This window comes from Delphinus delphis, chromosome 6, assembly GCF_949987515.2.
Source record: "Delphinus delphis chromosome 6, mDelDel1.2, whole genome shotgun sequence".
Taxonomy (NCBI): Eukaryota; Metazoa; Chordata; class Mammalia; order Artiodactyla; family Delphinidae; genus Delphinus; species Delphinus delphis.
In genome coordinates, this window is record NC_082688.1 from 43911842 (window position 1) to 43934159 (window position 22318).

General features: G+C 41.3%; 1 protein-coding gene across 4 annotated transcripts in view; it reads right to left on the reverse strand.

The window, feature by feature from the left end:
• The window catches only part of LOC132427286 (proprotein convertase subtilisin/kexin type 5), a 405656-nt gene that overhangs the window by 214469 nt on the left and 168869 nt on the right, over nucleotides 1-22318 (reverse strand). For all 4 annotated transcript variants that reach the window (XM_060014607.1, XM_060014609.1, XM_060014610.1 and 1 more), the window contains exon 8: nucleotides 7279-7491. In XM_060014607.1, coding sequence (XP_059870590.1) covers nucleotides 7279-7491 — 213 coding nt within the window. The remainder of the gene's footprint in view (nucleotides 1-7278; nucleotides 7492-22318) is intronic.

Sequence of the window (22318 nt, forward strand, 5' to 3'; positions counted from 1 at the left end):
CGCACAGCATCAGGACATTTTTATGTCCATCTTTAGAAAGAAAAGGCAAAGACCACCAAGGAGCATGCAATTTTCAAGAAAAATGATGCTCCCCAAACTGGAACCACATGGGGTAACCCCATTAATCACAACACATGCATACAAGAACTGACAGTGTAATTTAAAGGAAAAGTTGCATTCGACGGTTGGCCCACATCATGGGGCTGGGAATTCAGAGAGTTGATATGTGAAAACAGAACAATAAAGCGCATTAAGTTTCAATTCCATTTTAGAATGTCTCAGAATTTGGTTTTGGTCCCGCTGGCGCATCTTGCATGCTCTAAATTCCCCAAATTCACTACCCAAATCAGAAACAGAATTTTTCTGCACAGAACTTCTCAGATTGCTCAAGAAAATATCATTTCTGCCCATCAGAGTGAAGGAAACAGGAGATGACACCAGGCCTCACACCAGATCAAAGCTGTCTTGATCAGCAAATTAGATTTTCAGCCTCTCCCGGGATGGGTAGCAGATGGGCTTTTGGACTCCACAAAGTTTGGGATGTCATCTTGATTTGGTGAGATGGGGTGGGTATTCAGGTCGAGTCAGGCTTCTGCTGTTGAAGAACCATCCCTTTCTCTCATCCTAAGCTCTTATTTCCGAGTATTTCACATTTCGATTACTTGGGCTGATTGGATCTTTTATTCTAGCCTGTTGATGTAATTCTCCAGGGAATCTCAGTTCAGATTGAGGCTGGCTATGAGTGACAAATCTTTACACAGTTAGGAGTTTCTATCTCCCTGATATCTTGGGATCTGTTTTATTTTGAAGGTGCCATATTGTCTCATATCTGTTAAAAGAGCAACTGAACAGATATTTTTAAAACATGAAATGATTCTGTCTGTCAGGTTGAATTTGTTTCTGGTGTCGATTTGGATTTGGATTAGAAAGGTGCCCCCCCAAAAAAACCTGTTTCAGACACATCTCTGGAGGAGGATAAGGGCAGAAACTACATCTTAAATGTGTTAACGAATAAAATAGGAGAAGCTGATTTATTAAGCACGGCAAAATATAAAGGAACCAAAGACTAACGCTTTCTGTGTTCACCAAAGTCACAAAGACTGGTGTAAAATTCGATTATGACTGACAAAAGACCACACAAAATTCCACTCCCATGTTGCAATGAGAATCTGTAACTGTAAAGTGCAAACGTAAGGTCTTGCTTATCAATGTGAGGTTAATATCACCAAAGAAGGATCCCATCTTATATCTATTTTTGAGTCTCTATAATGTTCAGCTCAGTGCTGGGTACAGAGCAGAGGTACAGTATTTATTTGTTAAGTTGAATTACTAGTGTCAAGCTCCTTTCTACTCATTTTGTTCTATGTTTTAAACTCTCCCACTTATTAGGAAAGACTTCAAGGTTACTTCTTTATCGATTCTCCAAATAAGACTTACATAAACTTATAAGCAGCCTACAAAAATTATGTGTATATGTGTATATACACAATCCAGGGGCTGAAGTATAGCTATTTCTCTTCCTACTACTATTGCTAACACTAGCTGCACTGCTTCTAAAACCACCACCACCAGCAACTTGCAAAGAGCAAGGCAATGAGCGATAGGTGTGTATGTTGTATATAAAATATATTTGTTTATATAAAATTATATTGGATCCACAAGAACTCTGCAAGGAAGGTATATCAATACTATTTATTAACTAAGGAAATGGAGGCTCAGAGAGATTCATGAGCCCAAGGACGTGCAGCCACTAAAGAGCTGGTAAGTGGTGAAGTATTAAATCCTGAAATGGCAGCAAAAGAAAAAGCTGAGCTACAGAGTGGAGTCACCCATCAGAGCAAAGGTGGCAGTTCCAGACCATCACCAGCAATTATGGCGAAACTGGCCTTGGGATCCAGCCCCCGTCAACCAGTGGGTATCGCCATTCTCCTTTGGGCCACAGTCAAAAATCAGAATTTTTTAGGCATAAACTTTCCTTCCTTCTTTTTAACATTCTCAAGAGAATATGGATCAGACGTCTATACAAACTAAACACATGTGGATTTGCTAGTCTTTCACTCATGAAAAATCATGACATTTCCCAAATCAGAAGGAGAAACAGAGAGATGATAGCAATGACTGCATCTGAATAACAAATTCGTTAGTGCAGAGGGTACTTTCTGCAAAAGGAAATGTGTAGCTGCTTAGGAATATTAAAAGCAATAAGATAATTCCTCCGATGGAACTGGTCTTTCAGGCCAACCCTGAGATACCCCAGGCAGCAAGTTTGTTTTGAACACAAATAAATAAAATGACATCAGAAGAGGGCTGAGCAGAGCATATATTTAAACCCGGGCTCACAAGACCCAGGAGGAATACGATGGCCCCCATATTCCAATCACTGAGACAAATTACTAGAGGAAAAAAAGACAAAGGCTGAACAAGTCCCCAAAGAAATATAATTTAATGATGGGAGTGACTGGGGAGGGAGGGGAGCTTTATCTCTATCAAAGAACTTGGGAGAAATTCAGGAGGTAGTGAAGGGTTACATAAAGACAGGATCTTTAAGGCTCCTTGACACTAAGGAGAGTTGGATGTACAGCTTTCTACAGCGGGATTCCTGTAGGCAATTTCCTATGTGAAATATATTGTCACGTACCCTCTGCCTTTCTCCAACCTACCAGTAGAGGAAGATTCTCTGAGAGTACCTCCCTGCCTCCTGTGACTGTTTAAACGCCTTGTGAGGCTTCTATCTTTCTCAATGTCAGTTACTCCTGAACATTTATCAAGCTCAGGCTCTGGGAAAGAACAAAGTCTTCAACCTCAAGTTGTTTCCATTCTAGCATGGAAAACAGTCAATAAAAAAATGTATAACATCATGTTAAGTAGCTCTAAGGATGCCAGAAAGAAAACTGAACAGGATAAAAGAGTAGAGTTTGGGGGGAGGGGAGTGCCATTCTTTCAGGGGAAGGTGAGGAAGAACAGCCTCCCTGATAGGAAATTGGAGAAGAGGCATAAATGAAGTGGTTTCTGGGAAAAGAGTGTTCCTGCCAGATGACGCGAGTCGCACAGGAGGGCCCTGGTTTGAAATCACACAAAAGGCAAAAGGTAACTTTGGGGAGTTCAACGCCAGGCCACGGGAATTAGCCACTTAGACTGGCAAAGGGCTTAGGTGTTTTGCCAGAAGACCGACCGATCGTCTGAGGGGGTTAGGAAGAGGTCTAATGGCATGAAATTCAAAATTAGTGAGCCATAAAGATAAAAATGTGCTGTTCAATACAATCACCAATAGTCCCATGTGGATATTTAAATTTAAATCAGTTAAAGTTTAATCGGAATTAAAATTAAAGTTCTTCCACGCACTGGCCATATTTAACATGCTCGACAGCCACGTGTGTCTAGTGACTACCATTTTGGCAGCACAGATGGAGAACCTTTCCATCCTAGCAGAAAGTCCTACTGGACAACGCCGATCTAAAGGACTACAAAGCAAATTGCTCATTGTATTTGGAGTGTATAAAATTTGAATACACTGTCATCAAGAATGTAAATGGAAGTAAAGGTAATAAATTTAAAAACTAAAATTACTTTCCATATTCAAAAAGAACGAGTGGGCCAAGCAGTGAAAAACAGTGGATGCCTATATAGTCCACATACTTTTCTTTTTTTTTTTAAAATCACTGTGAAGAGAACCCCAAACAGGCAAGAAAAGCACCATTCTTTTATACAGCCCCATGCTGGAGGTCCCTGGGAAGGATCTGGGGCATGACAGCACACTGGTTACAAGGTGGGCTGGGGGTTCAACACAACTTTGGTTGGAATCCAGACTCTACCACTCACTACATGTGTTTCTTTTAACCTTTCAGACTTCAGTTTTCTCACCTGTAGAGTGGGGACAATACTTGATCTTCCTGCATAATGTTTTGGGGATACAAAGAGAGGATGCATTCAATGTGCATAGCACACTACCAGGCACACATCAGAAGGGCAAAAAATGTTATATTTATGACATGTTAATATAACTGTAAATGTACTACATGTCTGGCATGGAATAAAATGTATACGGTGTTGTTAATAAAAACATTATTTCATAATAACCAGTCACTTCAACTGATTTCTATTTACCTTATAGGGGAGCTTCTTATCATAGTAATCTTGATATTTTAGTTGCTTCACTTGCTATAATAAGGTTCAAGGCCATCACTGATCCGAATCTATTAAAGCATGCGTGGAATACCAAGGTCCACAACTGTATGATAGTGATGGTAGGAAACTAAGGGATGGAGACTTGGCTACGTTCTGAAACTCAGGGCCAGGTTTTCCTACTTGCACACCATGAAAAGGACAAGAAAAAATTATTTAACCAAAGTGAGCAGTGAGATCTTTCCTCTCTCCTGGATCCTCAGCATCTGCCTCAGTTCAACTCACAAAGGTGCTCTATGAATGAAGAATGACAACTGTGCTCTTCTGAAGAAGCTGCAAATGACAAAAGGAAATGGATGGACTGGGGAGGGGAGCCCCAGAACAAAGGGAGACACTGCTGTTCCTGTAACACTCAATCACGGATGCCACTAACAGGATGCGGGCATCTCTGAGGGACCACAGACATCTGGTTCAAAGCGTGGTGAAGAAAAGGTCCCAAGCGCAGAGCAGGATTATTTGTCATTCTGACATCTAGAAGGAAAAGGGGCAGCTGGACCATAAAAGCCTGATGTTGCCGCCAACTCTCCTCACGTTCAAACTGTTAACATGTTTACCATCAAAGTGCCATTCTTTACGGGGTGGGTGGAACGGATCGTGGTTCTACAGATTGGAAAAACGAAGGTGCGACAAGCACCTCTGTTAACAACAGAGGAAAAACGACCAGCCTAAGCTCCCACGATACAGAAAGCTACCCTGACTTAGGGAACAAGGGTACCAGCCACTTACTAGGTGGCTCGTTGCCACAGGCGTTGTGTAAGTACCTTAGGCTCAGTATATTGCTGTCTTCATGAAAATTTATGAGGCTGGTTCTGGCTTCACCTCCATTTTACGGAGGAGGAAACCAAGACTCGGTAGAGGTTACTTAGCCACTGAGTGGTCTGTCCGTAGCTAGAGATTATAATTGGGAACAGCTACCACATTCCTCTCCAACTGAGGGTAATCTGGAGGTTCAGGTAAAACAAGAGAATCTGAGAACTGGCTAGAGAAAAATTCGTACAATTGCTGCTACGAAAATGGGAGAGGTTAAACAAAAGGCAGAGCCAAGTAAAAGGTAAACAGGTCACTTTATATATTCAGTGAGTCAGTAAAGGTTCTGATATCAGAAGCAGCAACAAGGGAAAAGTGAAATATGACCTGAATCAAGGATACTGACATTAAATCATGGCGTCCATCTTTCCTCTCAAGCCCTATCCCCTCACCACAGAATGATCGATTTGTCCGTCTGTGGAAGAATCCTAAATGACCACCCAGTCAATGGGGGTCATAGCAGCTACCACACCATCACAGTAGGTAGTGATGAAAAGCCCAGGAAGGTCAAGTGTAAGGAGTAAATCTCAGGGTAGCAATTTTGAGGTCCCTCTATCTGCACTGTCCTCTTCCATCTGGGACCCGGCAACACTTCCTTCCTCCTTGATATTTTGCCCATTGGATTATAATCTTCCCTTAAGGAAGGCACTCATGGAACTTAAAAACACCTCTCTCACAACAACTGCCCCATAGGAAATAATAGCACTAGATGGGCATATTTACTTTGAAGCAATGGCGAGTTTTCATTAACATGCCTTCAGACTCTAGAAGTTTGGGAAGACAATTCTTATTCCAGAGAGTTTTCATCAGGATTTTCATGATGCAGAACTGACGGATGCCACTCAGTATTAGTGGGCCTTGACCAGGAGCTCTGAGAGATGAGCAAATTTGAAAGCCAAAGGAACATTCCTAGATTAAAACATTTCCATCATCATGGTAAAGTATCGTAGAGCATCACTTTCCCATGAAGAAAGCCATGGAACTTCAAAACTTGTCATCTCTGTATTTTCTCCTTTTATATTTCACTTTGTATTGTGGAATATGTTTACTGATGTATGATGGAGGTACTTCCAGGGTTACTCATGTGCATATTTTTAACCCAATTATTATGAAGGGATTAGAGAAAGATGGGCACAGATGGGATATGCATAGGGGTAGGCAGTTTTTATTTAAATCAATCTGAAAAATGTAACTTAAGAGGATAGTGAAAGGTAGCCGAGAAATCAAACGTGAAAATCCTATAGTAATCAGGAATCAAGAGGAACCAAATAGATATGGATGAAGAATTACAGGAAGGAGGTAGTATCTTATCACCTCTATTTCCACTGCCGTATAAAGCCAGAGGGAGCATCGCAGAGTGAACCAAACCTGCGTGAATCACAGGATCTGAAAGCAGGGTGTTGGCTAAATGCTAAAAAGCTCCACTTTAGAAAGACAAACCCCGAGACATTTTATACAACCACGATCAGGAAAAGAGCAAAGTGCAAAGGTGTCTGAAATTTAGAGTCAGTCGCACAGTGTGGGGCATCCTAAAAGTCAGACCTCTTTTGAGCACCAATGGGTCAGGTAGTGTGCAAAGCACTTTCTATCTACTTGCTCATAATCACTGAAATAACTCCATGAACTAGGTATTACTAAATGCCCTCATTTTACAGGTGAGGATCTTGAGACAGAAAAATTATGTATCCAAAGTTACCCAGCTAGTAAATAGTTCCAGAGTGAACGAAAGCCACGCCGGCTGGTCCTGCAAACCTAAACTCTTAACCATTTTACCATCTGCATAGAGAGCAGAGCATGTTGGTAAGCAGATCACACAGGACTACTGTGCTTCTCGTTCAGGCAAACTCTGTGCTGCAGTGTTAGAGAAGCACCTTTTACATAGGTTTAGGTCGCACTGAATTCGTTGTACCTACTTTGAAACCAAAGTACTCAAGCTGAAGTTCAAAGGCAGTACGGGGACAGGGTGATAGGGAACTGGGCTGAGAATCCCACCCAGTCTTTTCTCTGCCACCAACTCACAAGGTGAATGTAGTCCATTCATTTGTCTTCAATAAAACTGAAGCTTAATCATGTCTAAGGCCACATTCAATGCTGGAATGTAATGACCCAGACAGGCTTTTTCAACGACTTGGTAACGGAATGGTAATATTTACAAATATCTGTGTTGAGTAATCAGCTAATCTTTCTATTTCCATATATTACTTGTGCATATAAATGTATGGTCTCCATTTGTGTTTCAAAGTGAAAGATAAATAAACCAATCATGCCAGACATGCAAATGTCACATACTATTTTCTTATCATAGGACTCTCCGCTGCTGTAGGTTGTGGCCAGCGTGGACGAACACTCTTCCAGGTACCAAGGCTTCTTTCCACTTTCGGCTGTGCTGCTGATGGAGATGGTGTAGATGCTGTTGGTGTAGCCATCACAGGAGCAGTGGTCTTTGCTCCTCCCACCATTTCCCGATGCCCAGACAAAAACAGAGCCGAGGCCTCTCCGCCCCTGCACACAAACAGAAAAACTTAGATGATGGAAGACATGGGTCACAGACTCTAGATGAAGACAAGATCAATATCAACATGGCAGAATGAAGCATTTGCAGAAGGGGTACGATGCTGCATTAATAATGTGCTGGATCTAAGCTGCTTTCTGAAGTAAGAGGAGTTGCTTTTAAAAACTAATATAGGACTTCCCTGGTGGCGCAGTGATTAAGAATCCACCTGCCAATGCAGGGGACACGGGTTCAATTGCTGGTCCGCAAAGATGCCACATGCCGCGGAGCAACTAAGCCCCCGTGCCACAAATACTGAGCCTGCTTTCTAGAGCCCACGAGCCACAACTACTAAAGCCCGTGCACCTGCAGCCCGTGCTCCGCAACAAGAGAAGCCACCGTGAAGAGTAGCCCCCGCTCGCCACAACTAGAGAAAGCCTGTGCGTAGCAACGAAGACCCAACGCACCCCAAAAATAAATAAATAGATTTATAAAAAAAAAAGACAAAACTAATCTGGATGCAATGTACAGCATGACGACTATGGTTAATACTACTGTATTGTACATTTGAAAGTTGCTAAGAGAGATCTTAAAATTTCTCATCACAAGAAAAAAAACTGTAACTATGTATGGTGATGGATGTTAACTAGACTCACAGTGGTGATCATTTCACAAATATATACAAATATTGAACCATTAATGTTGTATACTTGAAACTAATGTCAATTATATCCCATTTAAAAAAAGAAACTAAAATATTACCTTTCACCTGATGCAGTCATAGAAGTAACAAGAGCACAGACAGTGACGATCATAAGGGCTAACATTTCACTAGGTACCTACCGTGGGCCAAGCACAATTCTAAATGTTTTACATGAATCAGACTGAATTCCTCCAACAACTCTGTGAGAATGGTACAATTTTTGTCCCCATCACACAGATAAAGAATTGAGGTAAAGAAGTAATGTTTTTAAGGTCACAAGCCAGTAAGTGGAAAGACAAAATTTGAACCCAGACAGCCAGACCTCAGAGTTGGAATATTATTAGTCACAATTACCATAGTCATATTATATTCCTATAAATCTTCATCCACATGAAGTGGCCGCTATTATGTACCCGCATTTGATATATGAGCAATGTGAGGTGCACAGAGGTAATGTATTTATTCTGAGATCACATCACCAATAAAGGGCAGAATTTGGGATGATGCCTTCCTTCCAGAGCTGTGCTTCCTCTATGCATGGCAGGGATATTAATTATGAGGGATGTTATGGATGCTACCAGAAATAAAAGGATTTCAAGATCAAATATGTTTGGGAAATTCTGAATTAAGCAAAATTAAACAGGTTCCCTTACTGCAGAACTTCTAAGAGTCTTTAGTGAGTGACGGTTCATTGCAAAACTAAGAGGGAGGCACGATCTGAAGTAATTTCCAAACATATTTGACTGTGGATACCTTCTTCAACCAGACCCAAGAAGTTTTTCTTACATGCTTTATGCCCAAACTTGGCATAAACTCAAAGACTTTCCTAAGGTCATAAAATAATTAAGGAGAAGAAGCAACGTAGAACACAGATACATTGAAGCATATGGACTATTTTTCTCTGTAAGATGAGATCTTCAGAAGAAAAGAGAAACATAAGCCAAAGTGAAGAGCATCTCTCAGAACAGTTACAGCTGAATCCTTCAGAAAGTCTACCATTTTAAAACTACAAGGCATGCTGGAGGACACGTAGGTCAAGTCTATCACTTTGTAATTAGGAAGTGCAAACCAAAGTCCCAAAGCTAGTGATGACTAAACCTCTTTCTCCTTTCCAGGCCCCAGCTCTTCTGGTGTCAGGTGGAGGAAAAAGTATTTGGAGTGTTGTCCTGGAATTTCTGGAAAAAAGAGCCAAGGAAAGAGAGATGACAAAGAATCTGGAGTATCTTTGATAAACTCTCCCTGACCTTGAATCCTCAGGGAACAGAATATTTATGACAGGATTTGACCTGACCTGAGCATGGATTTCTTTTTGCCCTTCAATGTGGAAAAATGCAATATGATTACACAGGAATGGGAAAAATTCATGGAGAGGGGGAGGAACTTCTGGATGTTATTGCCACTAGACAGCCGGACCTGGTTTACCATCCTTCAGTTTCCCATCCAAATATTCACGAAACATAGAGAAGGATGCAAAAATCACCAACCCATCATAAACTAAGGATTTTGTCCAATGCTTCCAATTCTCCAGAGGGAATTACTCCTCACTATGGTGTGGGTGGCCAGATTGAGAAACTCTGGCGACTGACTCAGGTCTATACATCAGAGACAGAACGTCGCAGCCAGGGAAGAATAAGAAGGTTCCATTTCATCACCAAAATGTGCCCTCCCCATCACACACTGAGGGGCTGTGTCACCGGGAAGAAGCACGGTCACAGCAGAGCTTTACCTGACCTGTCAACAGAACACATGAGATAATGACAAAACCTACCTGGTTTAAACAGAACCATAACAAGATAATAGGTTAAAACCCACAAAATGATGAAAAAGCACATATGGCACAATCTCATTCATGTATCTATGTAAATTATGACTGAAAAGATCTCTAAAAACGTATTTCATTTTAAAAGAATAATAAGACAATGTTCGGAAGGTACTTTTATGTTGTAATATCATTACAAATGTAGGCTACAAAATGATACAGTATAGTCTCAGTTTAGAAAAAAATGTATGTGCATGTGTGCGCAATGAAGTTAACGTGTAGTACAGTTTTACGCTTAAAGCTACCATCAAGTGACGATGTAGTAGAACTTATCCTGTTCGGTAAGATTAGGAAAGAATTTTATTTTCTTTTTATACCTTCCTTCCGTGACCATGTATGATTTTTATAAACAGAAACAAACACATTTATTCCTCTATTGAGAGGGAAAACCTAGGACTAATTCTTAAGAGATAATACTTTATTTATTTTAACATCTTTTTTTTTTTTTCCTGCGGTACGCGGGCCTCTCACTGTTGTGGCCTCTCCCGTTGCGGGGCACAGGCTCCGGACGCGCAGGCTCAGCGGCCATGGCTCACGGGCCCAGCCGCTCCACGGCATGTGGGATCCTCCCGGACCGGGGCACGAACCCGTGTCCCCCGCATCGGCAGGCGGACTCTCAACCATGGTGCCACCAGGGAAGCCCAAGAGATAATTTTTGTTTTATAATCAAGGAGCGTTTTATACATAGAAGGTTCACTGTGCACTAAAAACCACAGAGGCTAACATTTACAGAAACTTACTACGTACCAAGGACTGTACAAACATTATTCTGCACAATTCAAGTCTATATCATTATTTTACAGATGAGCAAACTGGGAATTGGAAATGCTCACTAAGGCCAGAGCCAAAGCTTAAATTCCACTGGGCATGGCAAAGGCAAACTCCAAAGGAGGGTATGGGGTCAGTAACTGCCTAAAGGGAGCCAGGGAGAGAGGAGTCACTGAAACGGGAGACAGAGGGGCTAATAGGAGTTGAAATCTGGTCAGGGGACTCGCCAACCCATGTCGGCCCTGCAGGGAAGAAGCCAGGGGAATGTGTGCTGAGCAAGACCCCAGTCTCTTCCTCCCTCTCTCCCATTTTTTGCCAATGTATCCCAAGGCTGAACCCCAGCAGAAGCCAGAGGACCTGGATCCCATAGAGATCAGTACCCTAGAGCATGAGGCTTGTGGAGAGAAGGGGAGACAGGGAGCTGGAGGACTGAATGGAAGATGTAGCTTCACATTCCCAGGGTGACTGTGTTTGAAGATAGAGCCCTTAAAAAGTAATTAAGGTTAATGAGATCATAAGGGTGGGGCCCTAATCAGACAGGACTGGCGTCCTTTTAAGAAGATGAGACAACAAAAGTGTGTGCACAGAGGAAAGGCCTTGTGACAACACTGTAAGAAGGCAGCTGTGTGCAAGCTGAGGAGAGAGGCATCACCAGAACCTAACTCTGCTCGCACCCTGATCATGCACTTCCAGACGTCTGGCCTCCAGACAGTGAGAAAATCCACTGTTGTTGTTTAAGCCACCCAGGCTGTGGCATTCTCTGACGGCAGCCTGAGCTGACTAACACAAGGTGAGAGAAGGAGATAAAGGAGGGAGGCTACAGCACATGCAGATGTTGCCACCACTCTGTCCACAAGGCAACCTGACCTTTGCGCCTGTGTGTATGACTGATGATTAAAATCCCAGAAACAAACAGACTGAATCTGTGGGCTGAAAATGCCATAAAGACAGCTGCTAAAGATCTCGGGGGCTGATCTGAAACAATTAGCAATTCAAAGGTTTATTTACTACAGATGCACAGGGAATTTTCATTAGTGGGCAATATTCAGAAAACCAAAACATATGTGGTGAAAAGAAATCTGGACATTTCTCTAAAGCTCAGAGTAATTTAAGAATTAAATCTTAATGTGGGATGTAGGGAGAAGGGAAGGTGGGCAGAATATTATAAAGAGAAAAGGATCTTTGAGACACGTATTTTCCCGAAGTGTAGGAAATAACATTATTGTATAGTTCGGTAAAGTACTGTGATTACAGCTGGTTATATTAATATAACTTTGTATGAGGAAAGGAAAAGAATCCTCTAATTTAACTGGGTGCCAAGTTAAAAGTTAGTAAATTTACAGCGAAATATACTGTGAAATCCACACAGGACCAATTTTTTTTTTTTTTTTTTTTTTTTTTTTTTGCAGTACGTGGGCCTCTCACTGCTGTGGCCTCTCCCGTTGCGGAGCACAGGCTCCGGACGCGCAGGCTCAGCGGCCATGGCCCACGGGCCCAGCCGCTCCACGGTATGCAGGATCCCCCTGGACCAGGGCACGAACCCGCGTCCTCTGCATCGGCAGGCGGACTCTCAACCACTGCGTCACCAGGGAAGCCCCACACAGGACCAATTTGACCAAATTCTAAAGATTCTCTTTCATTGTGTATCTATCTAATTGTGTATGTGTTTCTTCTCAAGTATGCCCTACAAAAGTTAATTTATATACGCCATAAACATTATTATTAAAGGCTAGAAAAAAACTGGATTTTCTTGTGGTTCAGGTCAGAAAAGGATACTTGATGCTGCGTTATCAATTAAATCATACATTGCAAGTCAGGTTTAGAGAGGTATAGACTTTAATGGAACTAAATTTCTTTCTTTAAAACGGTGTGATAATTTTTCAGCCAATACAGCTAGATTGTATTTGGTATTTTAATACTACTTCTTTTCCATATTGCTTAGAAAGTAGAGTTGACCCTTAAACAATGGTGGGGGACAGGGGTGCCAACCCTCCGCACGGTTGAAAATCTATGTATAACTTCGAGTCAGCCCTCTCTATATACCGTTCCTCCATATCTGTGGACTCAACCAACTGCAGACTGTGTAGTACTATAGTACTTACCACTGAAGAAAAAAATCCGCCTCAAAGTGGACCTCTGCAGTTCACACCTGTGTTGTTCAAGGGTCAACTGTATTCTTAAAGGGACATGACTAAGTGACCAGAGGCTTCTTGCAATACAAAAGACGGGACATTGTGCTGGGTGCTTTCACATCTATTACTTAACGTCAAGCAAATTAGACATGCATTTCTACAGATTAAAAAAACTGAGTAACATTAAGTAATGGGCACACTATCATGTAAGGAGAGTAGGGTGGAGACAGGAGAGGGAGACCAGTAAGTCTGATCAGAACCTACATATCTGTATGTGTCGACATGAAGAGACACAGTAAAACAACTGTAGGAGGAGGAACTCTCTTTTAAGTGTGATGTCTTCCAAGTACAGCCTGATACCCAGTTTACCAAAGCCCCTCATTGCTCTGCTCCCTGCTTTTTTCTGATCTTCGTATATCAGTGAGAGACGAGCGCAGCCCTCTATGGAAGCTCTTCCATACGTGGTTCACAGATAAAGGGGCTTCAGGTTGGAAGAGGTTGGAGAAAGACAAGGACACCTACAACTATTGGGTAGCTGAGATGTGAAGAGAGAACTGTTCATCTTTTAAAGCTCAAAAACATTCTGACAAAATAAATCCTGTTCCTTAACAGAGCAGGGGTCACTGAAAGAAACAGGTCTGGGTCCAGAATCATGATGTAAACGCAAAACAAGAGCAACGACAAACTTTGGAAAGGTTTTTGTAGCTCACCCAAGATGTTTGTTTCAGAATTTAAAAATACATATTGCTTTTTTTTTTTCGGTACGCGGGCCTCTCACTGCTGTGGCCTCTCCTGTTGCGGAGCACAGGCTCCGGACGGCGCAGGCTCAGTGGCCATGGCTCACGGGCCCAGCCGCTCTGCGGCATGTGGGATCTTCCCGCACCGGGGCACGAACCCGTGTCCCCTGCATCGGCAGGCGGACTCTCAACCACTGCGCCACCAGAGAAGTCCCCATATTGCTTTTTAAATACTTAATAACTCTTTGAATCATGATCATCAGTAGGACAGATGATTCATTTGAAAATGAAGGCTCCTGAAAGGTGACCTGAAAAGTAATCTGAAAAGAAATATAATCCACAATTGAAAACAAATCAGGAGCACACAGCTTCCGATGCCTTGGAGACAACACTGGTGTAACCTGGTGGGAAAAAGTCTTCTTTGGGAAGACACCAAGAGAGCGTAGTCATGAGACAGACGTAATCAGAAGTCTTTGGGAAAGACTAAAGCCCAAGACTTGCTTCTTCAATCAGTGCATTTGGGCAAGATGGAGATTGGGGTAGGGAAATTTAATTGTATGAGACGGAATTGGACCCAGGAAATAAATTGGGTCACTCCCCACCAAAGCCCAAGGGAATCGAATGAGGCAGATATGAGACGTTTTTAAAGGAGTAAAAGAAGGAGACGTGGCCTCTGAGGGTCAGGAATCCAGGGATTACGTGCTGCTTTTATCAGGAACAATCCCATGCTGAAGTGCTCACTTTGCCAGACACAAGTATCCTCACCTGGAAAATAAGCACACCTGACTCTCATTTTTAAGATCTACTCTACAAGTCGGAATGTCCGACGTGCAGAGTATACAGGTTTCCCTCGATTCCGCTCTGCTCTCAGAATGTTTAGTTATTGTGCTCTCAGAATTACTAAGGTAAACAGAGGAATGACTCTAAGCATTTTAAAACCAAACTGTCGGACTTCCCTAGTGGTCGAGTGACTTACAAAAAACACTCTGTGGGAGTGTCCTCACCAATCTCATTTTATGCTACTTAGCCTATCAAAGGATGGTTGATGAAAGAAAAAGACTGAAAATACAAATGCAGTTAAAGAAGGCTTTTGTGAATGGCAACCTATTTCTCCGCATTTTTGTCTTCCTGCCTTTTCTCAAGTGATAGGACTTCGTTTCCCCCTCTTTCTTCCTCTCCATCTCAACCCCACCCACCTTTTCTGCCCCACATCAGGTTTTCTGTATTCTGATTTGCTGTGTACACAGTAGGTCGCTAAGCCATATATATTAAGCAATTTTTTTTTTTTTTTGCGGTACGCGGGCCTCTCACTGTTGTGGCCTCTCCTATTGCGGAGCACAGGCTCCGGACGCGCGGGCTCAGCGGCCATGGCTCACGGGCCCAGCCGCTCCGCGGCATGTGGGATCTTCCCGCACCGGGGCACGAACCCGTGTCCCCCGCATCGGCAGGCGGACTCTCAACCACTGCGCCACCAGGGAAGCCCAGCAATTTTTTATGTTCTGTTGACTTTTTAATAACACACTAAAAATATTAGATGCAGTTATTTGTGATGACATTAATTTTATCCGGCACAAATGAAAATCGATTGTATACGTTTCCGGAGCATACCAAATGCAGTCGACTTCCCTTTTAAAGGAATAGAGAGCCTGATTACGATTGTGGGACCAGCTGCTGGTGACAACAGTTGTAAGCATTTCTGGTAAAATGCCACATTTAAAAACGCCACTTATATCTACATTTAGGGTCTTTCCATGATATTCTTTGTGATCTAGTACATGAAGGAGAAGCATGATGCACTGAATTCAGGGAATCCAAAGGTGACCTTAGCTCAGTTTTCTAAAAGGACACTTGCAGTCATATGGCCAAAGACTAGTGTAAAGAATGATCAATCAACAGCGCAAATACAGAACTACCCCAGATTCAGGTTCCTGATAAAAAGCTACTTTTATATTTATGGTGTGAATAGAAAGAAGAAAAAAACCCAAATTGAGTTGCTTATGCACCACATCTGACAGAATATAAATTCAATAGAGCATCAGCTCACTGAAGGCTTGTAGAATCAGTCCTGTCATCAGAGCTTCCCTTTCTGCAGAAGAGCTGACAGAGGACCTGGACACATAATACAGCTTCTTCCACCTTATCACCAAGTGCTCAATGGTGTAACCCTTGGCTCCTGGGAGTAGTATTACATCAGGGTAGATTTCGTTTACTTTGTTTATTTCTAAAGTAGAATTAGAAGAAGAAAATCAGTCTTTCATGGAGAAAGGATAGTAGAAGATCTAGGAGTAAATAAAGACCAGGTGTGTTTACTAATGGAAATAAATATGCTTTCAAGCAAATAATTTTATTCCTGTTAACCTGCAGATTCGATGTACATTTAGAAACTCCACATAATAAAAATGTGGAGGCGAAGAATGTGCTATGGATGTTATTTAAAGCTGGACACATAAGAGGTTCGTACAGTGAAATTTTACATTTCTACGTAAGGAAATTAAGGGACTAAAGCGAGCAGAGCCATTCAGTGGCAGAAAAGCTAGGACCAGATAATCCAGTCTCAACTCAACCAATGCTCATCCCCACTGACTAGTACTGACACTGGGTATTCCCAAAAATGCTTAACAACGTGGTTTAGAGAAATATTGCTTAGCAATAGTGCATTAGAGGAAAAACAAAAAAACCAGAAACAAACCCCAAAACCCTTCCCTTCCTGCTTTATCTCATTTGCCAAATCAACAATCCCCAAGTAACTGTCTGCTTTTCATGTTTATCTATGGTCAATTCATATCGATCAATGCCCATCCCCTTTTTTTTCCTCAGCCCTTGTCTTCCTCATCTGACTCAAAGAAGCCTCAGAAAGACTCAGGTTATTATTTACTTCTGGTCACTCCCACAGTCCTGCAAGCTCTGAGTCCTGTTCCAGCAGTTTTCCCAGGGCCTGGGGAAGGCTAACACCGGTCCTGGGGAGAAGCATGCAGATTGGGTTTGTCAATTTCTCATTCCAAGCAACTGAAAGAGTACGTTTGAATGTCATCTGCCCTCTGAAATAATCACAAGAATGAACAGCACCAACGCAGGTATTCTGGACATTCACCATCCCAGCACTCCCATTTTGAGGGCAAAAGAGACATACCTCCCAAAGGTTTCTCCGCGTTGGATCATCGCACAGCAAATGCAATGTCATGCTCAAACTTTCAGGAGAGCCAGACTCATGAAATGGAGAAGGATATTTTCCATATTCACATTAATTCCCTATTTTCGAACTGCCCAGAAAGATACCATCACCTTTAAATTATATTGAAGGAGAATTTGAAAAATTCCTTTCACAGAGAATAAAAACATTTATTATCAATAGGGGTATGAAAGGAATTTATTGTAAATGTTTGGAAAGGCACTTGGAAAGAAGGATGGATACTCCAGCAATAATGAAAAGTTAATACTCTTCTCTAAGTTAGCTCTGGGGTAGAGAATGCCTCCTGTGGGCTGGTTCCAACTCCCAGCTCAGCTCTGAAGGGGTGAGCAAAGCTGCCGCTCTCTGAAGCCCATCCTGGGGCTTGAATGTCACAGGCCTCTACTCCATGAAGCAATGACTTTGACCTTTTGTGGAGTAGCTCATAACATTTCTGAAAGGCAGAAAATCAGCCCCTTACAGTTTCTTCCCATAAACATAATCCTGATTCAAATGAAAGCAAATCACACTTCTGAAAAAATTACAATTGATATTAAGCTTATATTATTTACAAGACTGTGGTGGATACTCTAGGGTCCTTAAAGATGCCGAACGGTGGCCTTCCTCTCGGGGGGAGACCAGCAATTGGTCTGAGCACTGTGTATGTGAGACCTCAGTCAGTTTTCACGATGGCTCCATAAAGTATTATCATAGCCTTGTCTCAGGGAAACGGAAGCTCTGATAACTTAGTAACTTGTTCCAGGTCAAAATGCTGAGAGAGAAACCAAACTGAGATTTCAACTCTGGTCTTTGTGACTTTAAAGCCGATACTTTCGACATCATCACAGACTGCATCCAGGGATGAAGAAAAAGGGAGAAGCTAGTGAAGTTCAGGATATGCCAAATCAGTTTGCCTAGATGATAAATTTCCCAGGAGTCCAGAGGAGAGCAAGGTCCCTGATGCCGTGTTCACTTTCATGACGAGAATTAAAACTACTGTTGGCCGAGAGCTGAGTATGCGGAGACAGGCCTGTATGACGCACTTCTTCAGAGCAGATATCACACGGAGCATGGGGGCCAGGAGCACAGGCTTGGAAGGCAGACCTGAGTCTGACCCACAGTCATGCTTCTTAAGGACCAGGTTACCTACTTTGCCAAGACTTGGTTTTCAAATCTTGAAACTGGGGGATGTCCTGTGAAAATTATCCCTATGCCTAACTCGAGAGGCTATCAGAGGTAATAATCATAATAATGTTTACAATCCTGAATATTAAATGTGATTGTTTTCCTCTTAAAGATGAGGAATGTAGGCTCAGGGCAAGCGAAAAGAAGTCTGCAATAAAAGCCATATATACGTTTAAATCACTGGATACTATCAACTCAGTTCAATTGATCCTTGTTTATTACACAGTGGCCTTCCTTTTCTGGTTGCTGCCATGTTTTGTTTAGGAAATTTATGTACCTGTCCTCCCCATCAGCTTTTTCAAATCTACGTTTAGAATCACAGACACTCAGAATTGGTGTGAACCTCAAGTTGACCTAATCCAATCTCTGTATGATTTTGTATCTTCCCTATAACAGGGACATCCAGACTATATTAGAATGACTCCTGTGATATGGACTTCATTTATCCCCAGGTGGCCCAGGAGTCACTAAAAATTGAACAAAACAAACTAAAAGAAAAGAGGACTGTTACTGATATCTGGTTAATCCATGAGTAGGACAAAGGGAATTAGAATGGAATTTGCAAAAGTTGAAAAAAACCACTCACAGTGTTAATAACAAATCTCTAAACTAAAAACAAGGTGACAAGAAATACCTGACGTGCATTATACAAGGCTAGGACAAATTTGTGCTTCTTTCCATATAAACGCATCACAATTCACAATAACACAGTAATCTAAATCTGACACTTGGATATCAGATAATCTTCAATTACAGAATGCGAAACCACCTATGTATTTATGAAAACATCTATTTCTTTGTTTCCAAAATGGATAACGTTCTACTGGGTCCATTTGGCAAGTCACTTCTTAGCTTTGTTAAAGTTCTAAAAACACAGAGTTCCATCAGTACATAGTTAAATTCTAAGGGAGGATTTTAAACATAAACTCCAGTTTAAGTTAATTTTGGGGACTTCCCTGGTGGCGCAGTGGTTAAGAATCTGCCTGCCAATGCAGGGGACATGGGTTCAAGCCCTGGTCCAGGAAGATCCCACATGCCGCAAAGCAACTAAGACCGTGAGCCACAACTACTGAGCCTGCGCTCTAGAGCCCACAAGCCACAACTATGGAGCCCGCGAGACACAACTAGTGAAGCCCACGTGCCTAGAGCCTGTGCTCTGCAAGAAGAGAAGCCACTGCAATGAGAAGCCCGCGCACCTCAACGAAGAGTAGCCCCCGCTCGCCGCAACTAGAGAAAGCCTGCGCGTAGCAACGAAGACCCAACGCAGTCAAAAATAAATAAATAAATTTAAATAAATAAAGTCAATTTTCATGAAGTGAAGCTGATATTAAAAAAAGCTCCCTTGTCTATCTTTGCCTGCCCATATATTATTTCAAAGTTTTACAACATTTGCCAACTAATTTAACAACAATCTGTCATTTACTAAAATGCAAATGGGTACCAAGCCTGCTACAGCTGGGTGTGTATCAGATAAAAACATATCCTTCCCGAGTGGGATTGGTTCATTTTATTATGATTATTATTACTGCTTTATTATATAAGCTCATTATACCTCTTCTCTCCTGTTTTTGTGAACATGTGCCTTTAATTTAAGGGTGAAGAAACTGTGTGTGTGCACGTGTGTAAATGAGACAATGTGTGAAAATAAAGCATGCTTGTGCTTTCAGCAAATATTCTAAATATTCAATCAGTTGTAAAATCTGGTGAATTGAAAAGGAAATTGATGATAGAAAGGAGATATACTAATCAGAGACTTCATGAGAGACTAGTTTCCACCGGGACCCCTGAATAGAAGGGCAGAGTGAGGATGGGATGAAGGCCACTGTTCCAACAGGGAGTTAGAGACCAACGATTCCGATTTCGCCTACTTTTGTTCCCCATCCTTGACACTGGTTCTGTCATGAATTCATTGTAATGCCTTAATGGATAACCCCAAAGCCTAAAATGCTCAAATAAAAAGAATCTGAAATTGCAAGTATACTTGCAGATAAATGGCAAAGCAAACACTATAAGCCATGATCCTACAATACCTACAATGAGCCCCATGATTTCTCCAGATAAAACATTAAGCTAAACATCAAACCAGTGCTTGGTATGTAGTGAATACTTAAGAAATATTTTTTGAGTAAAATAATCAGGGAAGTACTGGTAATCCGAATACAGGGTTTTCTGATTATGGGAAAAAGAAAAGATTCAATTCTATGTTTTTCACTTGTTTTCTAAAGGATATTATTAAACACTCTTGTCAGGAAACTGTGAAATGCTGTCAATGCATTAGATGCCTGTTGATGAATATCAAATGCATCATTAAAGTTTAATAACCCAACTAGGGCAAAAAAGATGACTGCAAGGCAACTAGACTGCACACAGTACGTTTTGTTATCGTGTGTACTTTAGTCTGTCCTTATTGTTCACCAGATCTGGGAGTCTGATGGCTCTTTGTCTAGAACCTTTACTCATTGTTACATGGTGAGCTCCCTGAAGACAAGTCCTGAGTATTATTCACCTGCCACTAGCACCTAGAAAAGTGCCTGGAATATTATAACCACCAGTGAGTGTTTCCTGAATGCAACCAGAAATAAATGAATGAATAAAGAGTCTATCAAAGACAATTTTAGGCAATTAGCTCCTTATTCTGACACCAAACCTTGGGTCCCCTATCTCTGAAACATTGTCAGTCAACTCACTCATTTTATAAAATCCTTTCTTATTTAGAACTGTGTGGGCAGATGAAGCCAAGAGTTTCCCCTGAGGGAAGTCTTTGCCAGTCATACCGAGGAGCCAATCCAAAGGATCCCATGGTAAGTGAAATCGTATCTGTTTGAATGAGAGCAACTTTTTTTTCAACTATCCTTTCTCAAGATTTTGATTCTGAGACTCCTACCAAAATTGTAAGAGACCCTATGTGCCCTCCTAAGAAGCTTAGAATGTTCCTTGTTGGTCACAGGGAGCAGTGATGAGTTTTAAAGAGAAGACAAATGACAAGATTTACATGTAAAAATACTTCTGTGGCTGTGGTGTTCATGCTGAATTGAAAGTTGAAGCTCAAGCTGGGAGGATGGAAGTTTTGAAATTATGCTATTGCCAAAGTCTATACGAGAGATGTTGGTTCTAGTCGTGAGGACAAGAGGGCAGATTCCACAGACTTTTCAGAAGTAGTACAGGAAAGAAAGCCTTATTAGATGACTAGATCGAAGAAAAGAGGAAATGATGAGTTTTAGGAAGGGAGATTGGGTGAATGGCAGTGACATCAAGTAAATAAATACATCAGTGTTGGTAAAAACAACCCAATCACTAAAATTATTTCCAGTTCTAACATTCTGACTCTAATAAGTTTAGCTGAATTTTCACTAAGCAATTCTAAAGAACTTAAAGTGAAATTTAACAGCAATTCAAAAAAGTCATGAAAATAAAAGCTTTGGTGTGGTTAAAGTTTAGAACATTGATTAAATAAACTTAAACACATCTCTACTGCAGGACTTCTCAGAGCCTTTAATACGCTTTTAAATTTCTAAAGGACGCATATAATAAGTGGTGTTTCTCAAGTGCATTTGAAAGCAAAATCCCTCCATCCCCCCCGTTTTTAGCATTTTATTAATTAGTGTTTTATGGAAAAGCTTTAGAAAACCTTGGGTATTTTCTCCCATTTATTTTGGCCATTCCTTAATAATAATCTCAAGATTATATACTTACCTTCCCTAAGGACCATTCAGCAATATGAAACTGATTAAACCCAGAGATTTGGAACAATAAAAACTTTTTATAATATTTACATGATTAATCAGTATTTCACTTTTATTACTCTTGCCCTTTTAGTGATGATAATGATTAAGATTCATAATATAATGAGAGATTCTTATGTTCCAGGAACTCTGATGAGTATTTAACAGGCATTAATCATATAATCCTCATAATAGTCCTATAAACTAATTACTAGCATTTAGCTCCATTGTACAGAGGAACAAACTGATCCTCAGAGAGGCTAATTAACTCGAAAAAGGCAAGGTATTAGGACCCACTGAAGAGTCTGAATGCAGTCTGGGTACACTAATCACCAGACTATTCCATGTATGTTAATAACTCATTTCCAAAATATTAAACAAAAACAATGAAAGCGTGACCCTTAAGAAAATTAACTCAGTATATGCAGCAAATTGGCACGGAAGTCATTCATACATTCATTCACTAAATACCTACAGAGTACAAGACACTGTTTTGGGTACTTGGGATACAGTAGAGAACAAAACAGTCAAACTCAGGGCCTTCATGGAGGAGACAATCAATTAACAAGGTAAGTAAATCTAATACATAGAAGAAGGGATAAAAAT